The sequence below is a fragment of the Bombus pyrosoma genome, linkage group LG14, assembly GCF_014825855.1.
Source record: "Bombus pyrosoma isolate SC7728 linkage group LG14, ASM1482585v1, whole genome shotgun sequence".
Taxonomy (NCBI): domain Eukaryota; kingdom Metazoa; phylum Arthropoda; class Insecta; order Hymenoptera; family Apidae; genus Bombus; species Bombus pyrosoma.
This window is the reverse complement of record NC_057783.1, coordinates 599,621-618,709: the sequence shown is the minus strand read 5'-3', so window position 1 is coordinate 618,709 and position 19,089 is coordinate 599,621. Positions and strand designations below refer to the sequence as shown.

Genomic DNA, 19,089 nt, shown 5'->3' with positions numbered 1-19,089 from the left:
TGGGCTGCGTGAATCATATGCTCCACGGAAAAATTATATTTATCGGCACTTGAACAATCTTATCGCTATCCGTCCAAGGCTGAAACAGTTCCGGTCAGAAGGAACCAGATATTTGTGATTGTTGCTGCCAATGCGTTAAAAAGACGTTTGAGAGTCACTGGAGCCCCCGTGGCCTGCGCCACTGTCCTCCGGTGGGCCCCTTCTAGGGTAACACGAAGGGGGGGCACTGACAGCGACAGCTGCCGCTGCTGCTGCTATATTCCCCTCCTTCTTTCTTTCTCCATCTCTCCTACTCGCTGTCCACGTCTCGCCGTTTCCACTCGGTCCCTTTTGCCGCAGCCGTAACCCTCTTGGTCCCGCGGGGCCCGTTGGCACCACGGCATCCCCACCATGATGCCCATGGTCGCGTGGCAGCCAGCCTTCTCCTCTACAAAATACACCTTCGCTGTTCCGTTTACATCCAAACGCCGCAACGGACGGTCCCCTTTTTTCTTCCTTTTTCTTTCTCCCCCTCTCTTTTTCTTTTTCCCTTCGTTCTTTCTTCTTGCAGCGCTTCCTTTCCTCAGACTGCGAATATCACGCTCGAGCCAGCCTCGCTCCTTCTTACGAATCGTACGCTCGATTCGACTCTTCGCGTTGATACGTACCGGTCGCCGGCTTGCTACTCTTTTTATCCCAAATTTTTGCTGCTCCTGCTATCTTCCGCTACGGAAAGTAACGGTTTCAAAATACTCGCTCCGATAGTTTGCATCAGTCTCTCTGATTCGGATTTCACCTGCTCTGATTGGTATGCAAGGGATAATTTAATTAGTTTCGTTGCAATTGGTACGTTGAATAAGAATCGATGCAGGCTCGATTATATTTGTATCGATCATATGTACGTACACGTACATTTTTACATATATATGTATACATACACGATTTTTACACACCTGACGATAAGTATTCTTTCGTTGCTACGCGTGCATTGCTCTCCGTATAGTAAGAAGTAACTGCCGAGAAAAAGTGGCTCGTCTGCATCGATCCTGAGTGAAGTATTTCCGCGAAGTCCATCGGTACTCGAAGAATTTGTCTGGATCGACCACCGCGTTTCGCGACTTCAATTTCTATATTTCTCGCTCACATTCGTGGGGTCCTTGTACCTATCCGTGTACCTAGCCGTACACCCATAGTACACTGCGGTTTCAGAGCCGACGAATAAGTTGCGATATTATATGTAGAGAAGTATAATGCACACGCTCTTCCGATTATTTTCACTACGCTGGTTCCACTGTGGCCTTGCGAGCGAGCTTTCGAAATTCTGGTCCTGCAAACAGCTTGGAAACATGGAGATATAGAAACCTGCGTAAAAAATTCCTTCGAATGTTAATTTCATCCAACTCCAAGCTGAACATTTCCAGACAATAGCGTAAGACTCCTCGCGTGTTAAGTAGCGTTAGATCGTCGTTGCAATACAACGGAGAGGAACGATCGTAGATCGATCGAACGATTCGATTCGAGTCAGAGCGCTGGTTCGGTTGAGCACCAGTGTCTACCTGAGCTCTTTTTCACATTTTTTTTCCTCTTTCTCTGCTGGTCTTCTATTCTTCCTCCCTCTGGTGTACGTATCCCCTCTACCATTGGGGTCGAGGGCCCCAAGGGTGGCAAACCTTTCCCCCTTCCTCTTCTTTCCCTATTCTCTGCTGGCCGCGAACTTCTTTTTTCTTCTTTTTTCTCTTTCCTTCCTCCCTTCTTCTTTCTCCCTCCTCCCTTTCTTTGTCCGTCTCTCTCTCTCTCTCTCTCTCTCTCTCTCTCTCTCTGTCTCTCACTCGCTCGCTTTCTCTTGCTTACCTGCGGGAACTTGGAACACCCTTTTGGGTCGCGTGGCACCGTGCACCGGCATGGTACACACGCGAATTCTCCCATAGAAATCGCTCGTTGGGGTGCGTGGGTCTGCGTAGTGGCGGTATATGTATCGGGTGTCCTGCAAATATGACAAAGAAAAGAAGAATTCCTTGAGAAGAATCTGAAAATTTAGACAAAAGTTACGACCATTACAAGACGCTTCCTGCAAATGTACATATATCTAGTAAAAAAAATTAGCGTACAGCATGAATAGATATCTGAAACATATAATAAGTGCAGAGTAATCTCTGCAGGTTATAGGTATTCTATGTACTTTGTATCTTCAGGTTTGTTTCAACATTTGTCTAATAAAATCGTGAAATGTTTCGTTACAGCGGAAATGAAATTTCAAAATGTTTCCTATAATACAGGTGATGTATTCGTAAAAGATTTCTATAAGTATTCGAATACTTTTGTCAGACGCTGTATCTTGTATTTTGGGAATGTCAGCCGTATCCTGATTTCTTGAAACGTCGTCACGAAACGTCGAGGACGACTATTAAAATTTACACGCGGACGTAAAAAAATGCAGCGACTATTCGAGGGAGATAATCGAATTAAGCCTTTCCAAGGCGCGCAGGTGTTTCATTATTTCTTTCACCGTTTTTACAAGCTTCGCCGTCACATTTTTCTCCGCGTTCATTTACGTTTGGTTTAATCGTGCTCTCAACAGGTGGTGATACAACACGTTAGAAATTCGATCGACCAGATTTCGGGCAGCTTTCTTTCTCCGCTCGATCTTACGAGGCAAATTGCTCGAGGTCCTACTTCACGAAGCTGTGGTTCCTCGCTGAGACAGCGACAAACTTTTGCCGGTGTTTCGCGTTTCTCGAAAGAGTTGCCGGTTGTTACCCGATGACACTTAATTTTTCTTCGCGTTTCTGTTGCTAGCTATAAGTTAATAAAAGCTGCTGCTTGTGGCAAAGATCGGAAAATTAAGACGGAAATAATTGTTTCTTCAGTGTGTAAAGTTGGCCGATTGTTTTACAACGCACGTTGCTATTTGTTGGATGATCGATATTTCTAGTTTACATTTGCGCGTAGACAACTTGTTGCTAGGAACGCGTGCCGTTTCGAAACCGAGACAAAACCAAAATGCACGTTGTTTCAACAACGTGAACAAAATGTTTCTACAAGTTGATATGTGTTGGGCGCCGCTTGGAACGTGCAGCAACAACAAAAAATAGCGCGTTGCTGCTTCAGCGATGACGCGGTTCAAGCGAGTATCGGTTGCTTGTGGGAACGAAAGGGTTCCTTTGGTCGGAGTTTGGCCAGAGTGCAGCAAGGTACCCACGCTGATCAGGCGACTGATCGTTTTTCGAAAAAAGGGAAAAAATCAAGGGTCGGGTCAAGCTGTCGCTGGAATCCGGGGTCAAAGTACAGTCACTTAATTCTGGTGCACGTTGAACACGTTCGATCGAGCGTGTAATCGTGTCTTTTAACGCATCCCTCGATCGTCCCTAGATTATGGAAATTTCGCGTTATATGGAAGGAACGCGCCTCGTTAATTAAATAAACCATTCTTCGTTAACCCGCATTTTTACCACCTGTTCTTTAATTTCACTTCGTTCTATCGGCTAGATGAGAACCGGATGCTGACGTACAGAGGTTTACCGAGGTGGATTAGTACGAACGATAAGTCAGTCGTATCGCGTGGTTCGCTTGAACTTGGACGTTCAACACGCGGAAACCTTTCTCGCTGCTTTTCTCCGCAATCGGGAAATGCAGATACGCGGCTCTACCGTTTCGTGGTGCCTTGTCTCTCACGACCATTTTTTTTTTATGTCCGCGCTTGCTTTTCAACGTTTAGTCGTTGTACGCGTTTTTTTTACGAGATCGTCAAAACTCTGAAACGCTGGCTGGCATTTTCGCGGCACGTAATATTCGCTGATATTTTTTCCTTTCTCTTTCATGCGACTCGGTGGCGAATTCGCGAAACAGCGTCGAAGCGATACACAGTCGTGGATTATTCGGTAAATCATTGAAAATTTATACATTTGCGTGAACAAGCCGCATTTCACGAAACATCGTTGATACTTATTGCCACTAGCCCGACTGTACGTTCGAGGTAGAGGGGAAAAATATAATAAAATTCGTGGATGAGTATCCCTATTTGTTTCCGGACTCTGTTCCTCGACAGATTTTCGCGTCGGAATCTATAAGTAAAATAGAATGGAGCGGTTGCAGAGGGATGTACGCGAGGTAACAACATTGTGATCGGGGTAAAATAATTTTAGGTAATTCTAATTCGATGGTGTCGCGCTGATATACGACGCCGAGCAGGCTGACCACCAAATCGCGGTCGTGTCTCGCGCGCTGAAAATCGTTGGTCGCCGCGCGCAACGCGGCGTGGCGCGTGGTTTTCGAGGTTGTGTCGCGCATTTCGCGAGCTGTAATGCCGAATTGATGTCGGCCGAAATCCGTGTAGATGGTATCGTGGCGACCAGTGGCCGGCTGTGGCGCCGGTAATTCGCCGCCGACATTCGCGTTCCCTCTTTCTGCGATCCTCGTATTCCCGTATCCACGATTCTCGTATTTAGAGTTAAAAGTAGGAAAACGTTAATCGTTTGGTAGATAAGATACGTGGAAACGTGACACAACGTTCAAGTGAATTTATATTATTATAATACACATACGTTATCCTATATAAATGGTAGTATAAAATTAGAATATGCGGGCACTCGAGTGGATTTGTAGCGACAGCACGTGGACGTTAATAAAATATAGGTATGCGTTAACCCCAAAATTAGCGAGGACAGTTCGATCTGATTCGGGGAATTGTCGAGGAAAGTATACGCGAATTTGTCCTGCGATGGCGTAATCGAACGACACACGTGGAACAGATGATCACCGCGCGAAACACTTATCAGGAGCCGCGGTATCTCTGTATATTACATATAACACTATCTCGCAGTAATATCTCTTTATCGTAATATTAATTCAATACGTTGCAAGATAATTTTTTTAGGAAAATTGCTAGATCGTTGTAATTTTTCCGACGTCGCTGCGGCCTGTCAGGATACGCGTGGCACGGAGCAGCGACTTGGGTTCGACGGTTCTCTACAATGGTATCTTATTTACCGTTCACCCGGTAGTCTTTATCTTACCACCGGTGATCTTTGATTCTAATAGCGATACTGGCGTAGAATACTGTTAATCGTGGAGGAACAGGGGCACGGACGTTGTTTCCGTGGCGAGTGAAACACACTTGGTGGGCAAGTCGGACAAGGGCAGCAACTCCGGAATCTCGTCGAGCGGAATCCGTAGTAATTCTTCATCGAGCAATATTCGATAGAGGTGACGCCGGCAGGAGCCAGCGTGGAAGACGAACTAGTCGTGACACGAAGGCCCGGTGCTCAACACTACGTCATAACGGTCGAGCTGGCTTGCACTGGCTCTGAGGATGACACGATGGACCATGGTTTAGCTTGTACTTTGATGCATGATATTGCAGACTCGGTACTGCACGCTTCGGCAAACATGTCACGAGCAAGCCGAAACTGTTAGGATTCATAGTTACCTCGGCCGATCGTGGCATAGTCGGACACTCGCCCTATCGTCTACGCACGGCTATATCCGTCCTCTGTAATATGATATACTCCTTCTGTACCATTCCCTTTTCTCGGCTAGTTATCAACCAGCTGCACTTTCCGCTTTTACCACTTTAATAAGAGAATTTCCCTTTCTCTCTCTCTCTCTCTCTCTCTCTCTCTCTCTCTCTGAATCGCTGGGTAAATTACTTGGAATAATTAATGCGTCCTCGAATCGTCGACAAATCTCACGACCGAGGATGGTCGATCGGAAGTTACTTGGATCGTTTATGTACACAGCGTATGGGGCAACTTGAAGGGATGGCGATCGAATTGCGCAATAATAGGGTGTAACGTTAAAATATCGTTGAATCGAAATTAATCGGAATTCTTGCGCGGTGGTTTTCGAGACCGGTAAATCCAGCCGATGCTCATAAATTCTGTGCAAGATACGCGCACGTAGATTCACGTTCTCGTCTGTCTGTAGGCGTGCGTGTGTATGGGGTGGGCATTAATAACGGACGAAGCCTCGACTGCGGAAACCTCGTAATGTTTATCTCGTTGTTTATTCTGCATGCGTCGCAGCCGCAACGCGGAAAACGCGTACATCCCGCTTGGATTCTTAACGCGATCGCGGTTTTGATTTATAAAGACGGGGCGCGAATTTATGCCCGGCATTAATTTTGCATCGACTCCGCTTGCCACGCGTTCCGCTACGGCATCAGAGCTTAGTCTTCGTCTTATTTCGCTCCCCTTTTTGTCGGTACTGCGTCCGCAAATAACCCATGTTTCTAGTATTATTATCGATATTGCGAGTTACCTAAACTCCGTGCCTGTAAAAAATTCCACGCGAAATTTATAGCAAGACGGAGTCGTTCGCGTCACCCAAGCCTTAACGTCTTACGATACAATCCTAACTCGAATCCTAAACTTTGCGTAGAATAACGAAACTTGTCGTATATTATGTATACTTGTTTCTATCGTGACGTGATCTATGAATAGATTTTAACCTGTGGCTTGTTGTCTGTTGCAGAAAAATTAGGCTTCCAGTCGCCGTATGGCCCCACGATGGACAATGGGATGGTAAGTCTCGTTCCCTTTCTTATTTTTACTCGTTGATTATTCTTGAAACGCGAACGGGAAACTGGATGATGTTCAGAGGGTGAATGTAAGGTCTTTTTTCCCCTCCAGAGTTGACCATCTCGAATCTTAAGATAAAGCAGGATTACGTAAGAAACAGGAGCGCAATAATTATTGCAGTCGTAGAGGCAAATTTATCCGAGAAAAAGTTACTCCTTTTCTTCTTCTCTCTCGCGCCGCGCCCTCGAGTTACCCCACTACGTAATCCCAAAACTTTATCCCGAGTAATATTTTTTGGGAAGCGGTTCTCATCGTGTTTGAAATTTTCCGCTAAAAACACTGTACGCCACTCTCTTGCCAGTAGCTTATCCGTAAAGCCGGGATTTAATTTCTTTAAATCCTGGTAACAAAGGGAACAGCATCCGTTAAGCGTTCTTAAAAAGTTCTCCTTGAATCGTCTCCTCGCACAGAAATATATAAAGTTTTTCAAGAACGTCACGCAAGATTTTTCGCAAATTAGGAGAAACGATTTTTTCTTTTTTTTTTTTTCTTTTTTTCCTTTTCGCTCAACATTAATTCACGGAACGATGAAAGTTCATTTTGTCTAGAAAGTAAGAATTACCCAATTTCGCGAGGGTTGAGCGCCGTCAACCTCCGGCTTTAATATCACTTACCCTCTCCCTCGTTCGCGACGATGTATTTATACGCTTATGTACGTGTACATGCACACACGAACACGCACATATATTAATATATACATTCTACCGAACAAAGGAACCGAGGAAGGTCGCAGGGGGTTAAGCGAGCTCGGATGAAAAGTTATTCCAGAGTGTGGATAAAGTCCCTCGTACTTCCTTCTTCCATGGCTTACTGCCCATCTATTTCTTTTGCCTTCGCGTAGCCTTCGCGGCGATCGGCAATTAGTTACGCCTCTGGGAGAACGATCGGAGCGAAGAGTTTTTTGCGCGAGTTACGCGAAGCACGAGTTTCATTTGGGAAAGGAACGTTGGAAAATGATGTTCGCCGCAGTTCCACGCGAAACGTTAAACGGAAAGTCGATGTTACAAAACGCGTAAGCAGCAAACGGTCGACCTTGCGCCCGCAGTCTTTTATCCAGCCTCGACGGATTATTCCGACATTTTCAATCGTCTCACCTCGACGACCTTTCCTTTATCGGCAATTATCATCAATGTTTCGTGGCGTTCCGTGTCAGAAAATTTGCAGGTCTCGTCGTTGTGCGAATGTCGGAATCTCGTTTTCGAAACAATTTTTTTCTTCAGCTTATTACGTAAAAAACAGCGTATGCATGCGAATGGTTGACGAGGTTTGTCCGAGGAAACGGAGATAGCAGAGATTTTTTTACGGCACCAGGGAATAGTATCTAATCGGCAGTCGTTAAACCATGCCTGATAAGAAGTATTGATTTTGATAGGTTTAGTGAAGTCGCCTTCCATTGGCTTCTTTCCACTGCCTTCTTCCTCGTGTCTCTTCCACTAATCCTGATCGATGGAAATCGATCCAATCGTTTCGATAATTTTTACATATTCGTCCCTTTGTATAGCGCCGGCCGTGTACGACACAGTGTCGAAAATCACTCGAACGACACAGTAAACAGCGTTGAACAGCGGCAACGGTATGGGAATAAGGAAAAAAAAATGTTGATTTTCCAGACGTACGGTGGAGGAACGTTCGGTCCAACGGCAGGAGGGCCAGGCGGGGGGCCAGGGGGAGGTGGAGGTGGTGGCGGAGGCGGGGGTGGCGGGGGTGGTGGTGGAAATAGCGGCGGCGGAGGCGGTGGAGGTGTCGAGGGCGCCACTTACCCCCCGGACTCCCCGTACTTTCCGTTTGGGAGCCGAGGCGTACCGCCCTCCGTGGGGACGCCCACCCCCGCTGCTAACCCTGCAGCACCTACCGGCAGCAACGGAGCACGGCTACCAAATTCGACAGCCGGTCAGTTTCATCCTTTTTCCCTGTATCCGATCGCAATGTAAAAGAATATTAAGAAATGAAGCGTATCCATTCGATTGTTTCAGGCGCCGCAGCCGTAAAAAGGAAGAAAGACGTAAGTATCTTTCATCTCGTTGGAAGTAGAGGAATCCTATTTTCCTTTGAACCGCGAAATTTCGAGCTTGCGCGTTGCATCTACTAATTTCGTTCGTCGTATTTCGATGCATCCGTGAAATCATTTTTTTTTCGAATGTTCGGAATGGGAACTGATCTCGTGTTTTCTTTCGCCTAGCAGGCCCTCGATGGTGCGGATGGCGAAGTCGTAACAACGCAGCACTGGGTGAGTGACTCGAAAAAGATTCGATAAACGCATGCCAGTCCATAGTAAATGTGTTTCCTGTCCCGACATCGGGATTCGATAATGGCCTCGAACGTATCGGAACCATATGAGTTCAGCGGCGCGATTGATAAAAGTCTGTGTCGGAAAAACGATAGAATTAGGTTAGCTCGTAAATTACGCTTTGCCTCACCGCCCCCCCCTTTTTTTTTCTTTCTTTTAGTACGTGGTTCCTCGAGCGCGACTCTTGGAAGACGCTCGGATGATCTCGGGGAATGCTCATGATCGTAATCTTTACGAGCAGAGTTATAGAGTATAATGATTTTACCAAGAGTCCAGCTCGGGTTAAAACTCGGAGATCTTCAGCCTGTTTCTCACGAACCTAATCCCCGATGGTCACACGCCCCTCGTTTTTTATCCATCGAATGGCCTCTTCGCCGCGATTTTTATTTCTCTCCGATCGTTATCTCGCTCTTTCACTGCTAAACCGCGAATCGTTCGCAAGATCGAGGAAGGGAAAATTAAAAGTTTTCGTTTCGCGAATACCTTTGACGCTTGTATTTTATATTTGCTCTTTCATAGGAGTTTATTTCCGTGTATGAAACGAATAACAACAATAATAGCGATAATAACATTTGGTGGCTCCGGATATCTAAGTGTCACAGATTTCAGATTACAATCTGGTCAAAGTCGGAATTTCGATTTGATAATAAATCGATCGTAAAGCGGGCAGAGCTATAATGACTCAGCATTGTGTTTGTACGCTTGACGCTGGCACTTGGCGCTAGTAAAATTTCGGAATGTTTCGTACAAATCACGCAATATTGTACGTTCGTAAAAAGATAGTAGAAGCGTCGGAATACCTTCGCCAGAAAACGCGACACGCGTACGCGAACGAGAGACCGGGCTTTCGGTAAATGGAATATAATATCGATTGATAGGAGAGCGTTAAATATTTGTCGTGCTCGTTCGTGACTCTCCTTTCGAGTGCGAAGAAAAAGAGGCTAAAACAAATTGGTTCTCGATGATCAAATACACTGTCGCGCCTCATTTTTCTGTCTTCTTCTTTTGCATCCTCTTAAATGATTTATCGCGAGACAAATCTGAGGATATTCGAGGTTTATAATTTCTCTTATCCGTAGGTTTTCTCTTTCACGGCTCGTGTCGAACAATCGTTCGGAGTCTATTCGATTCCAGGCACATCGTAGCCGCGTCAATAAACTACCACTTCCGTGATTACCCGGCAAACAGGGGTAAATATATCGACGGGGGGTTGGAAAAGGGTCGTAGATGGCGTTTTCTCACTCTCCCTCGACGTCGATTACTTTCAATCGCCAAAAGATCGACTTTCCGTCGTGTGCTAAAAAATTTGTATCGCGAATGACACGTTCGGTTTGATCGCAACTCGATAAAAATCGTCTCTTTTCTCTTTTTACGGTTTCTTTTCTTTTCTTTTCTTGGTAATAGCGTCTCGATCGATAATTTATCGAACAGGCTGGATATCTGAAGTTTCTTGAAGGTTTGCGGAGGTTCAGGGTTGCGGGGAATTAAAAATATCTGCTCACGCGATTCTACGTTTCGCTGGAAATTAGCGCGATAACGCGCCCGTTTCGACGGTGATCAATAAGATTAATTATTACGATTCCGATCATCGTTCCGATTGATCGCGAGCTGTCGTTAATATCGAGGCTAAAAAACGTACGGAATTTTTAATTAAGCCGCGTCGAAAGGTCTTCGAACGATTTCACGTGTCCGTGACCTTTAGCGGACAATGGTAAATGAAAAAAGTGAATACATGACGGTTGACACGGTGATTATCTAATGGGAAACGAGGTATCGACTCGTGAAACAATGCTCGGCGAAAAATCGCCAAGCGATAATGGATAATGGGGTCAAAATAATAATAAATAAGCGTGGAGAGTCACGAGCGAATAAATCCTCGACTGTCCCACGGTGCAGATCGTCGTTAATCCAGGCGATATGGTGTGTTACGCGAACCCTCGACCGTAGCGTAAGCCTGCTAATAATTTATTCAGCGTGCAGGACTACGCGATTACGTTTCTATTAGGATATGAGCGTTCTAGTGTCCTCGAGGGTGCCGTAACCCGTGTTCCCGCTGGCTCCACCGGGAGTTTCACTTATCGTCCAGTTTTACCACCGTCTCTCCGCAACACCATGGCCCCTCTTTTTCCTTTCCGGGGTTTCCGAACCATCGTGTACCACGGTGCGGTACCTGGAAAGAAAACAGAAGAATCCCTAGAAGCTGAAATGCAGCGATTACGTTTAGCTTGGAGACGACGAGATCGAATCGGGTGAAACGTAAAAGAGGAAATCCTTCTCATCTGCTCTTCACGACGATTGACCTATCGTAAACGGAGCAGTCGGAGGAAAGCAGAACAGAGTGTGACCGGTCGTTCCACGTTTCTCGACACGCTCGTAAAAAAGCATTTCTCGGTTCGTTATCTGGTCGGGTTTTCGTTGGAAGTTCAGCGTTGTTGCATCGTTCCGTCGTCCATTTCGGTTAAGATCTTTCGGGTCGTATCTTTCCGAGCGACTGAGGAAGGCGTGTTTGTGCATAAGGGGGGTCATGGGTATCGGGGAGACCATATGGTGTCGCGTGCTACGGTCGCCAGACCGTGGAGCCCTTCCAGTTCGCCTCCATGACTCGCGCTATGGCTGCCTGAATGGCTTCTCGCTAATTCGTGGCCTCGAGGAATTTCGTGACCGCATCGAGGAACCAAAGATCCAAGCTCCCGTGTAAGTGGCACGTACTCGCGCGAACCATCGGTCGCATGGACCGACCACCTTAAACTTTCCATGGATCGTGCTTCGATCCGATCTTGCTGCCCGCTTGTCCGGCTTATATTCGCCTTCCAATCATCGTTTCTTCGCTTCTGTCTTCCCTTGTAGCAGCAACGACAGATGCGACTCGTTCGCAGAGCAGTCGCTCTCTTGCTCGTGGCATCCGCGATTTGTCGCGTTCTTCGGCGTGGTTTGTCAAACGTCGTAAGAAGACGAAGAAGACGTAGAATCGATCTTGGGATATTAACACATTCGCCGATTAACACTGCTGGATAATAAACGGCGTTCGTCGCGAATAGTCGTAATTATCCAACAAGAAGAATATGATCGTTTGTTGGTGGATAGCGACAGCAGATAGTTAAGGAAATTGGTTCTCCGCGGAAATCTTAATCGTACAATTCGATAGTCGGTCGGGCCCGGTGGACTTTGATTGACGGATAAATTGGTAACGCAGTCGAGGCGAGTTTGCGATGTCAGCAACGCAGGTGTTTTCTCCAAGAAATTAAACTGCAGCCACTTTTTAGGCCTCGCTTTTAATTGCGCTGTAATATCTTCTGAGCCGCGGAAGGTTTATAGCAGCGACCATTAAGGCAGCTATTTTTGTATCGCGAGCGTTTCGTAAGATCGAAAACTCCAATTCGTAACGGACACGTCTTTTCGAAGAATCGAGTGATTTCTATCTACGCGTGCTGTATTTCGTTGGTTCTTCTGCTTCTACAGGTAACTATGCTCTGACGCTTTTCATTTACTTTACGATACATTATTCCAGATTCTAATGTAACGGTTGGTTGTAGTTGGTTGTATTTAGACGCAATAGCTTCCCATTAATTTTCATACGTTGAATCTAATTAATGCGATAAACGACCAATAAATTGAAGTATCGCGCTTTGCAAATTTAGTCGGATTTTATCGTGTTGCGTCTTGCATAAAGATCGAAGGTTTTAGGGCAGTTTCGTAGTTACGAAACGCAGTTATACCTAAGTCTGTTGGCGAAACATAGTTCTCTAAGCGTCTACGCCAAAAGCGTCCGAACACGATAATTGCGAGCAGCGCGGTGGTATATAAAATATTATTCCGAGTTTCCTGAACCGTCTATAAGTTTGTTCACTGGCGAGTACTCGCTTCTATTGTAGATAACTCAGTTACATTATTAGATACTTGTTCCATGACGTGGTCAATCGCGCGTATAGGATAAATGAACCGGCGTGCGATTTTTCCCGGGCCTCGTCAAACAAAGTAACAGCTTTACGAGCAATTTTCGATATTCATTTGTCACCCCCGGACGTTTATCGGCCGCATATCTCGAGAGTCAGCCGAGTGTTGCGCCGCGAATGCAAACGAGAAATACTCGATCTTTCCCGTTTGTCTCCGCCTGTCTCTGCTAGAAAGAGAATTTGCGCATTTGCTAGCAATCCTCCGAGCTACGAAAACGAGTCCCTCCCGAAATGGGAACGACACACGGTTTCTCTCGATTCCGATAACGGCCGTTGACCAGTTCGCAGAAAGAATGCTGTATCGTTTATTTAATCGTGCGGCTCATGCTCGCTAATGATCGGTTCGCTACTGCAAACGAACAGTTTCGGTAACCAGGGAACGGATTCGCAGAGGCGCCCACGTAGTCCCACGTTAGCCACGTTTCTCGCCCTTTGTCGTATCCCGACGGAACTCGTTAACAACACAACCGTCGTCGAACCATTCTTCAGGATTCCAAATTACAGCTCGCATCCTCGAGGGTCGTCGAATCGTTATGAAATGATCGCGATTCGTTTCGGACTGTTCTCTGCCACGTTCATTCCGCCGATTTTTCGTATTTTCTCTTCGACTTGACTTGAAAATATACGATATTTTTCATTCCTCCCCTATTATATCAAAGACCAGCGGAGTAATTATTCTCGCGTTTGACGAGTTTGACGAAGAACTTTGGGATAGGGTATTTTAACTGAGCGATACGTATCGTATTCGATAAGGCGGCTTAACGGCAACGCGAGGAACACGAGGATCGTCAAACACGCGAGTAGATGCGGACACGTTTCAACCGTTAGTGGAATCTGACTGTGGAGATCGGTCGTTGAACGATTCGCCGGTTGGACAGGGAGCACGGGGCTGTCTCGTCAACGAATCAATTACGAGGAATCGCGTGCGAGGCAAGGGAAGAATGGGAGAGAAAGGGAAAGAGAAAGAAAGGAAAAAGGGAGGAAGGTCAGCGCGAGAGGGAGAAAGAGACGGTTTGCTAGAGACGTTGAACGTTGTTTGACGGGCACCTGTTGCTGGTAGCACACGAGCCAATGCCTCTTTGGCTTGCACTCTCCTTCTCTTCCTCGTTCCCTTGCCTCCCCTTTGTGCTACTTTGGTCTCTTCCTTGGTTGGTTGCCGCATGCTATTTTACCACGTCGCACCTTTTGTTCGAACGCGGATCGTTTCGTTTGCTTTCCACCGTTTCGCGATCCTAGTCGCGGCTGTCGATCCACGAGAAGCTATTTCGTTCCAGATTCATCGTGCCGTAATAACGAAGCGACGATGAAAAATCGTTATCTACCGATACGCATATCGCTTCGTAACGCCAAATTTCCTACTAAGTTTCATGCGAATCAGCTGAAATCACGAATCACCGTTGCTTTTTAAAACGGTACAACGATCGTTCTGTAAGAAATCTTGAGGGAGTGGAGGAAAGTGTCTCGACTCTTTCGCGTCAGCGATGAATCTCGCGAAAGCAACCGAATTGGAATAGAAATTACGCTTACCACTCGCGGCTAATCTCTCGAGACCAGTTCTATTTAGACACGATCGTGGCGGTAGTCGTCGCTTGACGGAAATATGTTGGGAATTTTCTATAATTTACGAGCGCTGCCTTCTCGAACACGCTATTATTGGACACGCACCGAATGACGCAACGACATTCGCGCCACTTCGAGAAATCCGGGATTTTTGCGGGTACACGAAACTCGTAAACCGAGATGTCGAACTTACTACGATTACGCTCGCAAATGCACTACTCGTTCTCGCGTCTTATCTCGCTCGCAAAGTGCTACCCTATGGAGGAACCGCGGCGCGTTTCACTCTTTCCACGCCCTTTTAGCCCCCATTGTGTCCAGCTTCCATTTTCGTGCTTTACTAACCCAGACGAGCAGTAAATCCACCTATCTAGCTGAAAGTTTTCGTTTCTTTTGCCTTCTTGCGCTCTTGTCTACAAATTGGACTGGTTCTCGGTTTTTTTAAGCGACGCGTTCTTACGCGAACTACGGCAGCGCTGCGATTTATGGCCGTTATATCCTCGGATAGAGAATCGAGCGTGGCTATTTGTCCGAAGAGATGTATTTCTAGAAATTATGTAACGCGATGAATATTTTATTAGCAAAGATACAGATACGTTTATCACGATTCTACGAGACGATGTACGTTTCGTTTAAAAAGTTGAAACGCACCGAGCAAAGACGAAAGAACGTACTTTCTACGTCTTCTGTAGAAAGACGAACAGGAACAAGGGTCATTTTCATAAGGAGTCCTTCAATCGGCAAAGAATACAGCGAGCGGATAGAGGAAAGACAAACGGGAGAGGCAGGGTTGAATCTGTTCGGCGAAGAGACAGGAGCAAGCGTGGAATTATCGCGCGGCTCTTATCGTATTTATCCCCCTTCCTTTTCTTCACCTTCCTCGTCGATCTTTTTACCTTTTGCTCGTCTCCTTTCGATCCTCCTCTCTCTCTCTCTCTCTCTCTCTCTCTCCCCGTCTCTCCATCTCTCTCTCACTTTCTCTTCCCCTCCCTCCGTTTCGGTTGGCGTGCAAACTCGCCGCAGTGTACAGAGTACACAGCACCGCGCAGCACGGGTTTATGGAGTGAGTTGTCGACTTACAACGGGTAAACCACCCGTCGCCGACGAGGGGAACGGGACGATGAAGCGGTCGTGTTGGCGGGTGGTGGGCTGAGACGCGGAGAGGGGTTGTATCGGCGTGGATAAAGCGAGGAAAGAGGAGAGATATGATCTATACACATATTTTCTGGCTTCGAACGATACGGGAACCGCACCGCGTACGCACGCTCCACCATTGTTCGACCCGCCACTTGAATTTGTTACATCGAACGTCGTTAAGCCGCGTAATTGAAACGGAGAATGATTTTTAGTCGAGCCTGCGCTCTCATTGTCGCCGCGAAATCACCAAACCGGCTGCCCTTTCGGTTAATCCCTTTAAGAAGCGGAGGAATTTTCTGCTCGCAGGATCGCGTCATTTATCTTTACGATTTCACTCGCTTTCGTAATTTCGTTACGCGATTCTATATTGGCTTGCCGCGTGTCGATCTTTACAACGCTATCGATACTCCGTGGTATGAGATTGTAGATAGGGAATTTTTTTCGGACCAAGTTAATTTCAATAGGAAACGAGGTTTTGTCACGGCGAGTCAGATTAGCGAACGATGCGCAGTCGGCTGAGTATGGAAGACACGGAACATATACATATATCTGGCGGGCGATCGGCCGAAAATGCACGCGTTTACGGTCATTGTGGGATTATCGCGATAAATTATTGGGTGTATCGCAACTGCGCCTATCGGTATGTCGATAGTATTAATTGGGTCGTCGAGATTATTACCGGGAATGTATCAATAATAATTACCAGTGTAGCAGAACGGCCGGGGGATTTTCGTCGAAATTGTAAACCCAAAACTTTAGCTTGTTTTCGGTTCGATTGTATTTTAACCAATTGGGGATGGCGATTCGACGTACGCTCGAGGAACGACGAAACAATACGCTCGTTTATTGATTATTTCGTCAGGTGTGCTCACGTCGACTCTTCTTTCTAACTTTTCGAATGTTTACCTCTCGATCTTGCCCTTGTTTTCACCAGGCAAAAGCGAATAACCTTGTAAGATGTTTGACAATAAAAAGAGTCTTTTCTTATTTTCTTCAAACCGTAAAGATATCTTTTGAGGTTAGATAAACGTAATTGCGACGAAAACGACCGAAAGAACGTAGCATGATCACGTCGATCCGAACAAAAGAAAGACGCTGTAATTACACGGACGAGATAACGCTGCGTGTCCCTCGAAGGGTTGAAAACTGGCCCATACGGTGGGTCGAATGGTCCACGGGTGGTTGAATCTTCCGTAGCGTGCGCAGGATATTTAACGATCCGTTTCTCTGTCTCACCGCCGACGAACGAGATTAATCTATTACCTTCGACCGGCACGAAATTTCGAGTGGCGAGCTGTCTGTTCATCCCCTGGTCTGGGTCACGTGGCTTGCTGGGGGTTTTTCTACTCGAGTGGTGCTTCACGTGCCAACCTAACCCCGCGATAGTTTTCATGGGGGATTAACGACCACGGTGAGAAATGCGCGCCAATTAACATATCAATCGCGCGATAAATGGATTTATTTTGCTTGCTCCTAGGACACACGTACCAGGCCCGGATACAATGATTCTTCTGGTTTCGATTTAGGTTTCTGTGGTACCAGCTTCTCGGCACTTCCGCTCGAAATTTTACGCTAAAATAAACAGCATGTGTGCTGTGTGAGTGTACGGTGGCTGCACTCGCCGGTTTTGTCGCATAGACGATTGCGTAAGGCAATGGGGCTCCATCGCGATCCTCCCCCTTCGAAATCGAGCGGATCCAGAGGGTGGTGGTGCACTCCTAAATTTTTTCGTCCTGCAACACGTGAAACGAGTCGGTTGTACGTCGATTTGGACGGTCTCCTTACGAAGTGTAGGCCTGTTTCGTCTTTGATGTTATCTAATCTCACGACGGTGCATGCGATAATTTCCAAGTCGTAACAAGTTTGCTTAAAACTTGTTAACGGAAAAGAGTTAACTCGTCATGCGGTAATTACTTAGAAAGCTAGCGCGTTCTCGACTTTTGATGATTTTATCTCTCTTCTATACACGTTATCGGCGAACGATCTTAGTTTTCGAGATATTCGCCAAAAGTTGTCGATACGTACAACGAAAGATAAGAATTGGCTTCGGGTTAGATGTTGCTTTATCCGATCGCCGCCGTAAGACGAAAACTGAGAGAGTCCGTCGGTTACGCGTATAGGGAAAGGTTGTACAAAAATGTCGACTTCTACGACGTTTTACAGATCATCGAAACGAAGAACGCGACGACTTTCTATATAGTCATCATCGAGTTAACTTGACCGTGAGACATATAGAGTTCGTAGATCGTAACAGGATTAAAAACATAGTTAAAACGCCTTAAAGGACCGAACCTGGTTATCCGGTTTCTACAAAAGACGTTCGTTACGACAGGCGCTTTCGTCGAACAAACAGCATCCGGTGAGAATGCTCTTCAGGTGTTTTGGAAATTGTGCCAGATTCTGGTAGACCCGGGGTCCTATCCCGGCTCGCTGTATGTATCTATAATTCCTTGAAATTACATGTGTACATACGGTCGCGTGTGTGTGTTTGTTCTACGTAAGCGGCAGTGTTTGCACAATGCGTACAACCCAGCAGAGGGTGCGGGATGATACGAGCTAAATCGAGCACCACCCAAGTGTGCTTCATTTGTGGCCTACCGGCCTGTGAAATTCGGGGGTGCTTCTTTGCTGTACACCCCCTCCCCTGCAGCCGCGTCACCGTTTACCCCTCGGCTCACGATGATTTGTCGACTACCGGGGTTATATCGTCGGTGAAAGGTTTTCTAGATGTTGGTAATGCAACTGATACAGCGAGATTCTAAACTCAAGCGTCGATAGCGTTGTTAGCCGATTAATCGGTGGACGTCGAAGGCTGCAAATATTTGACGCGTTTCTTAACGTTTCAAGTTGTATTTGCGCGTTATTGTTGTGTCAAATTATAAGAAGAATCTCATTTTTCGTCTCGATCTGGCAAGGTCAACGATATACATTACAATTCCATCTTCGAGGCGGGATGAGGCGTGTTTATTTGGATCGCTGTTGTTTCACGAGTTTGAAATGACCGATACAGCAAGGATCGACCATACTGCATTCTGTCGTGTCGGATCTGAAAGAAATTAGGATGAAAATTAATTCGTACTGCGGATAGAGGAGCAATAGCGAGCGGAAGCACGTTTCGTTGGATTCATTCGATGGTGGAAACACCGTTGCTCGCAGCAGCGCCGTTAAATTAATTCCCCGAGCATTTCTTTACAGGCTTCTGAAAATGGTAATCGCTTTCGGACCCTATCATCTACCATTGGAAGGAGGAAGGGAATCTTTTTATTTTTATGGTTCTCGTTCATTCCCATGGATGGTTAATGCGAGCGTCGATTTATGGTAATTGCGGTCGAAACTCAGAGTTCGCTAGACTCGAAAATCGTTCTCGTTTTTTACGTCGTATTCGAGATTGACCCTCTTCGAGTCGTGTCTTGTATATTTCACGTGGGCGAGCCCGTGTGCGTCCCGCCCCCGGTATCTTTGAAAACTATCGAGCCCCGTACACCGGAGCTGATTAGAATTTTATTATCGCGAAGGAGGATAGGAAGGGAAAGAGAGGGAGGAAAAAAAAAAAGAGAAGAAGCAGGGAAGAGGTTTCCAAAGGGTGGCATATGGCGCGACT

The 19,089-nt window shown here is 46.4% G+C and overlaps 1 protein-coding gene across 16 annotated transcripts in view; it reads left to right on the top strand.

Annotated features, from left to right (window-relative positions):
- Positions 1-19,089, top strand: part of LOC122574924 (transcription factor 12) — a 111,146-nt gene that overhangs the window by 15,737 nt on the left and 76,320 nt on the right. For 15 of the 16 annotated variants that reach the window (XM_043743163.1, XM_043743162.1, XM_043743151.1 and 12 more), the window contains 4 exons: positions 6,448-6,497; positions 8,165-8,444; positions 8,528-8,556; positions 8,734-8,781. In XM_043743163.1, coding sequence (XP_043599098.1) covers positions 6,448-6,497; positions 8,165-8,444; positions 8,528-8,556; positions 8,734-8,781 — 407 coding nt within the window. The remainder of the gene's footprint in view (positions 1-6,447; positions 6,498-8,164; positions 8,445-8,527; positions 8,557-8,733; positions 8,782-19,089) is intronic. The other variant, XM_043743150.1, reaches the window with a different exon arrangement.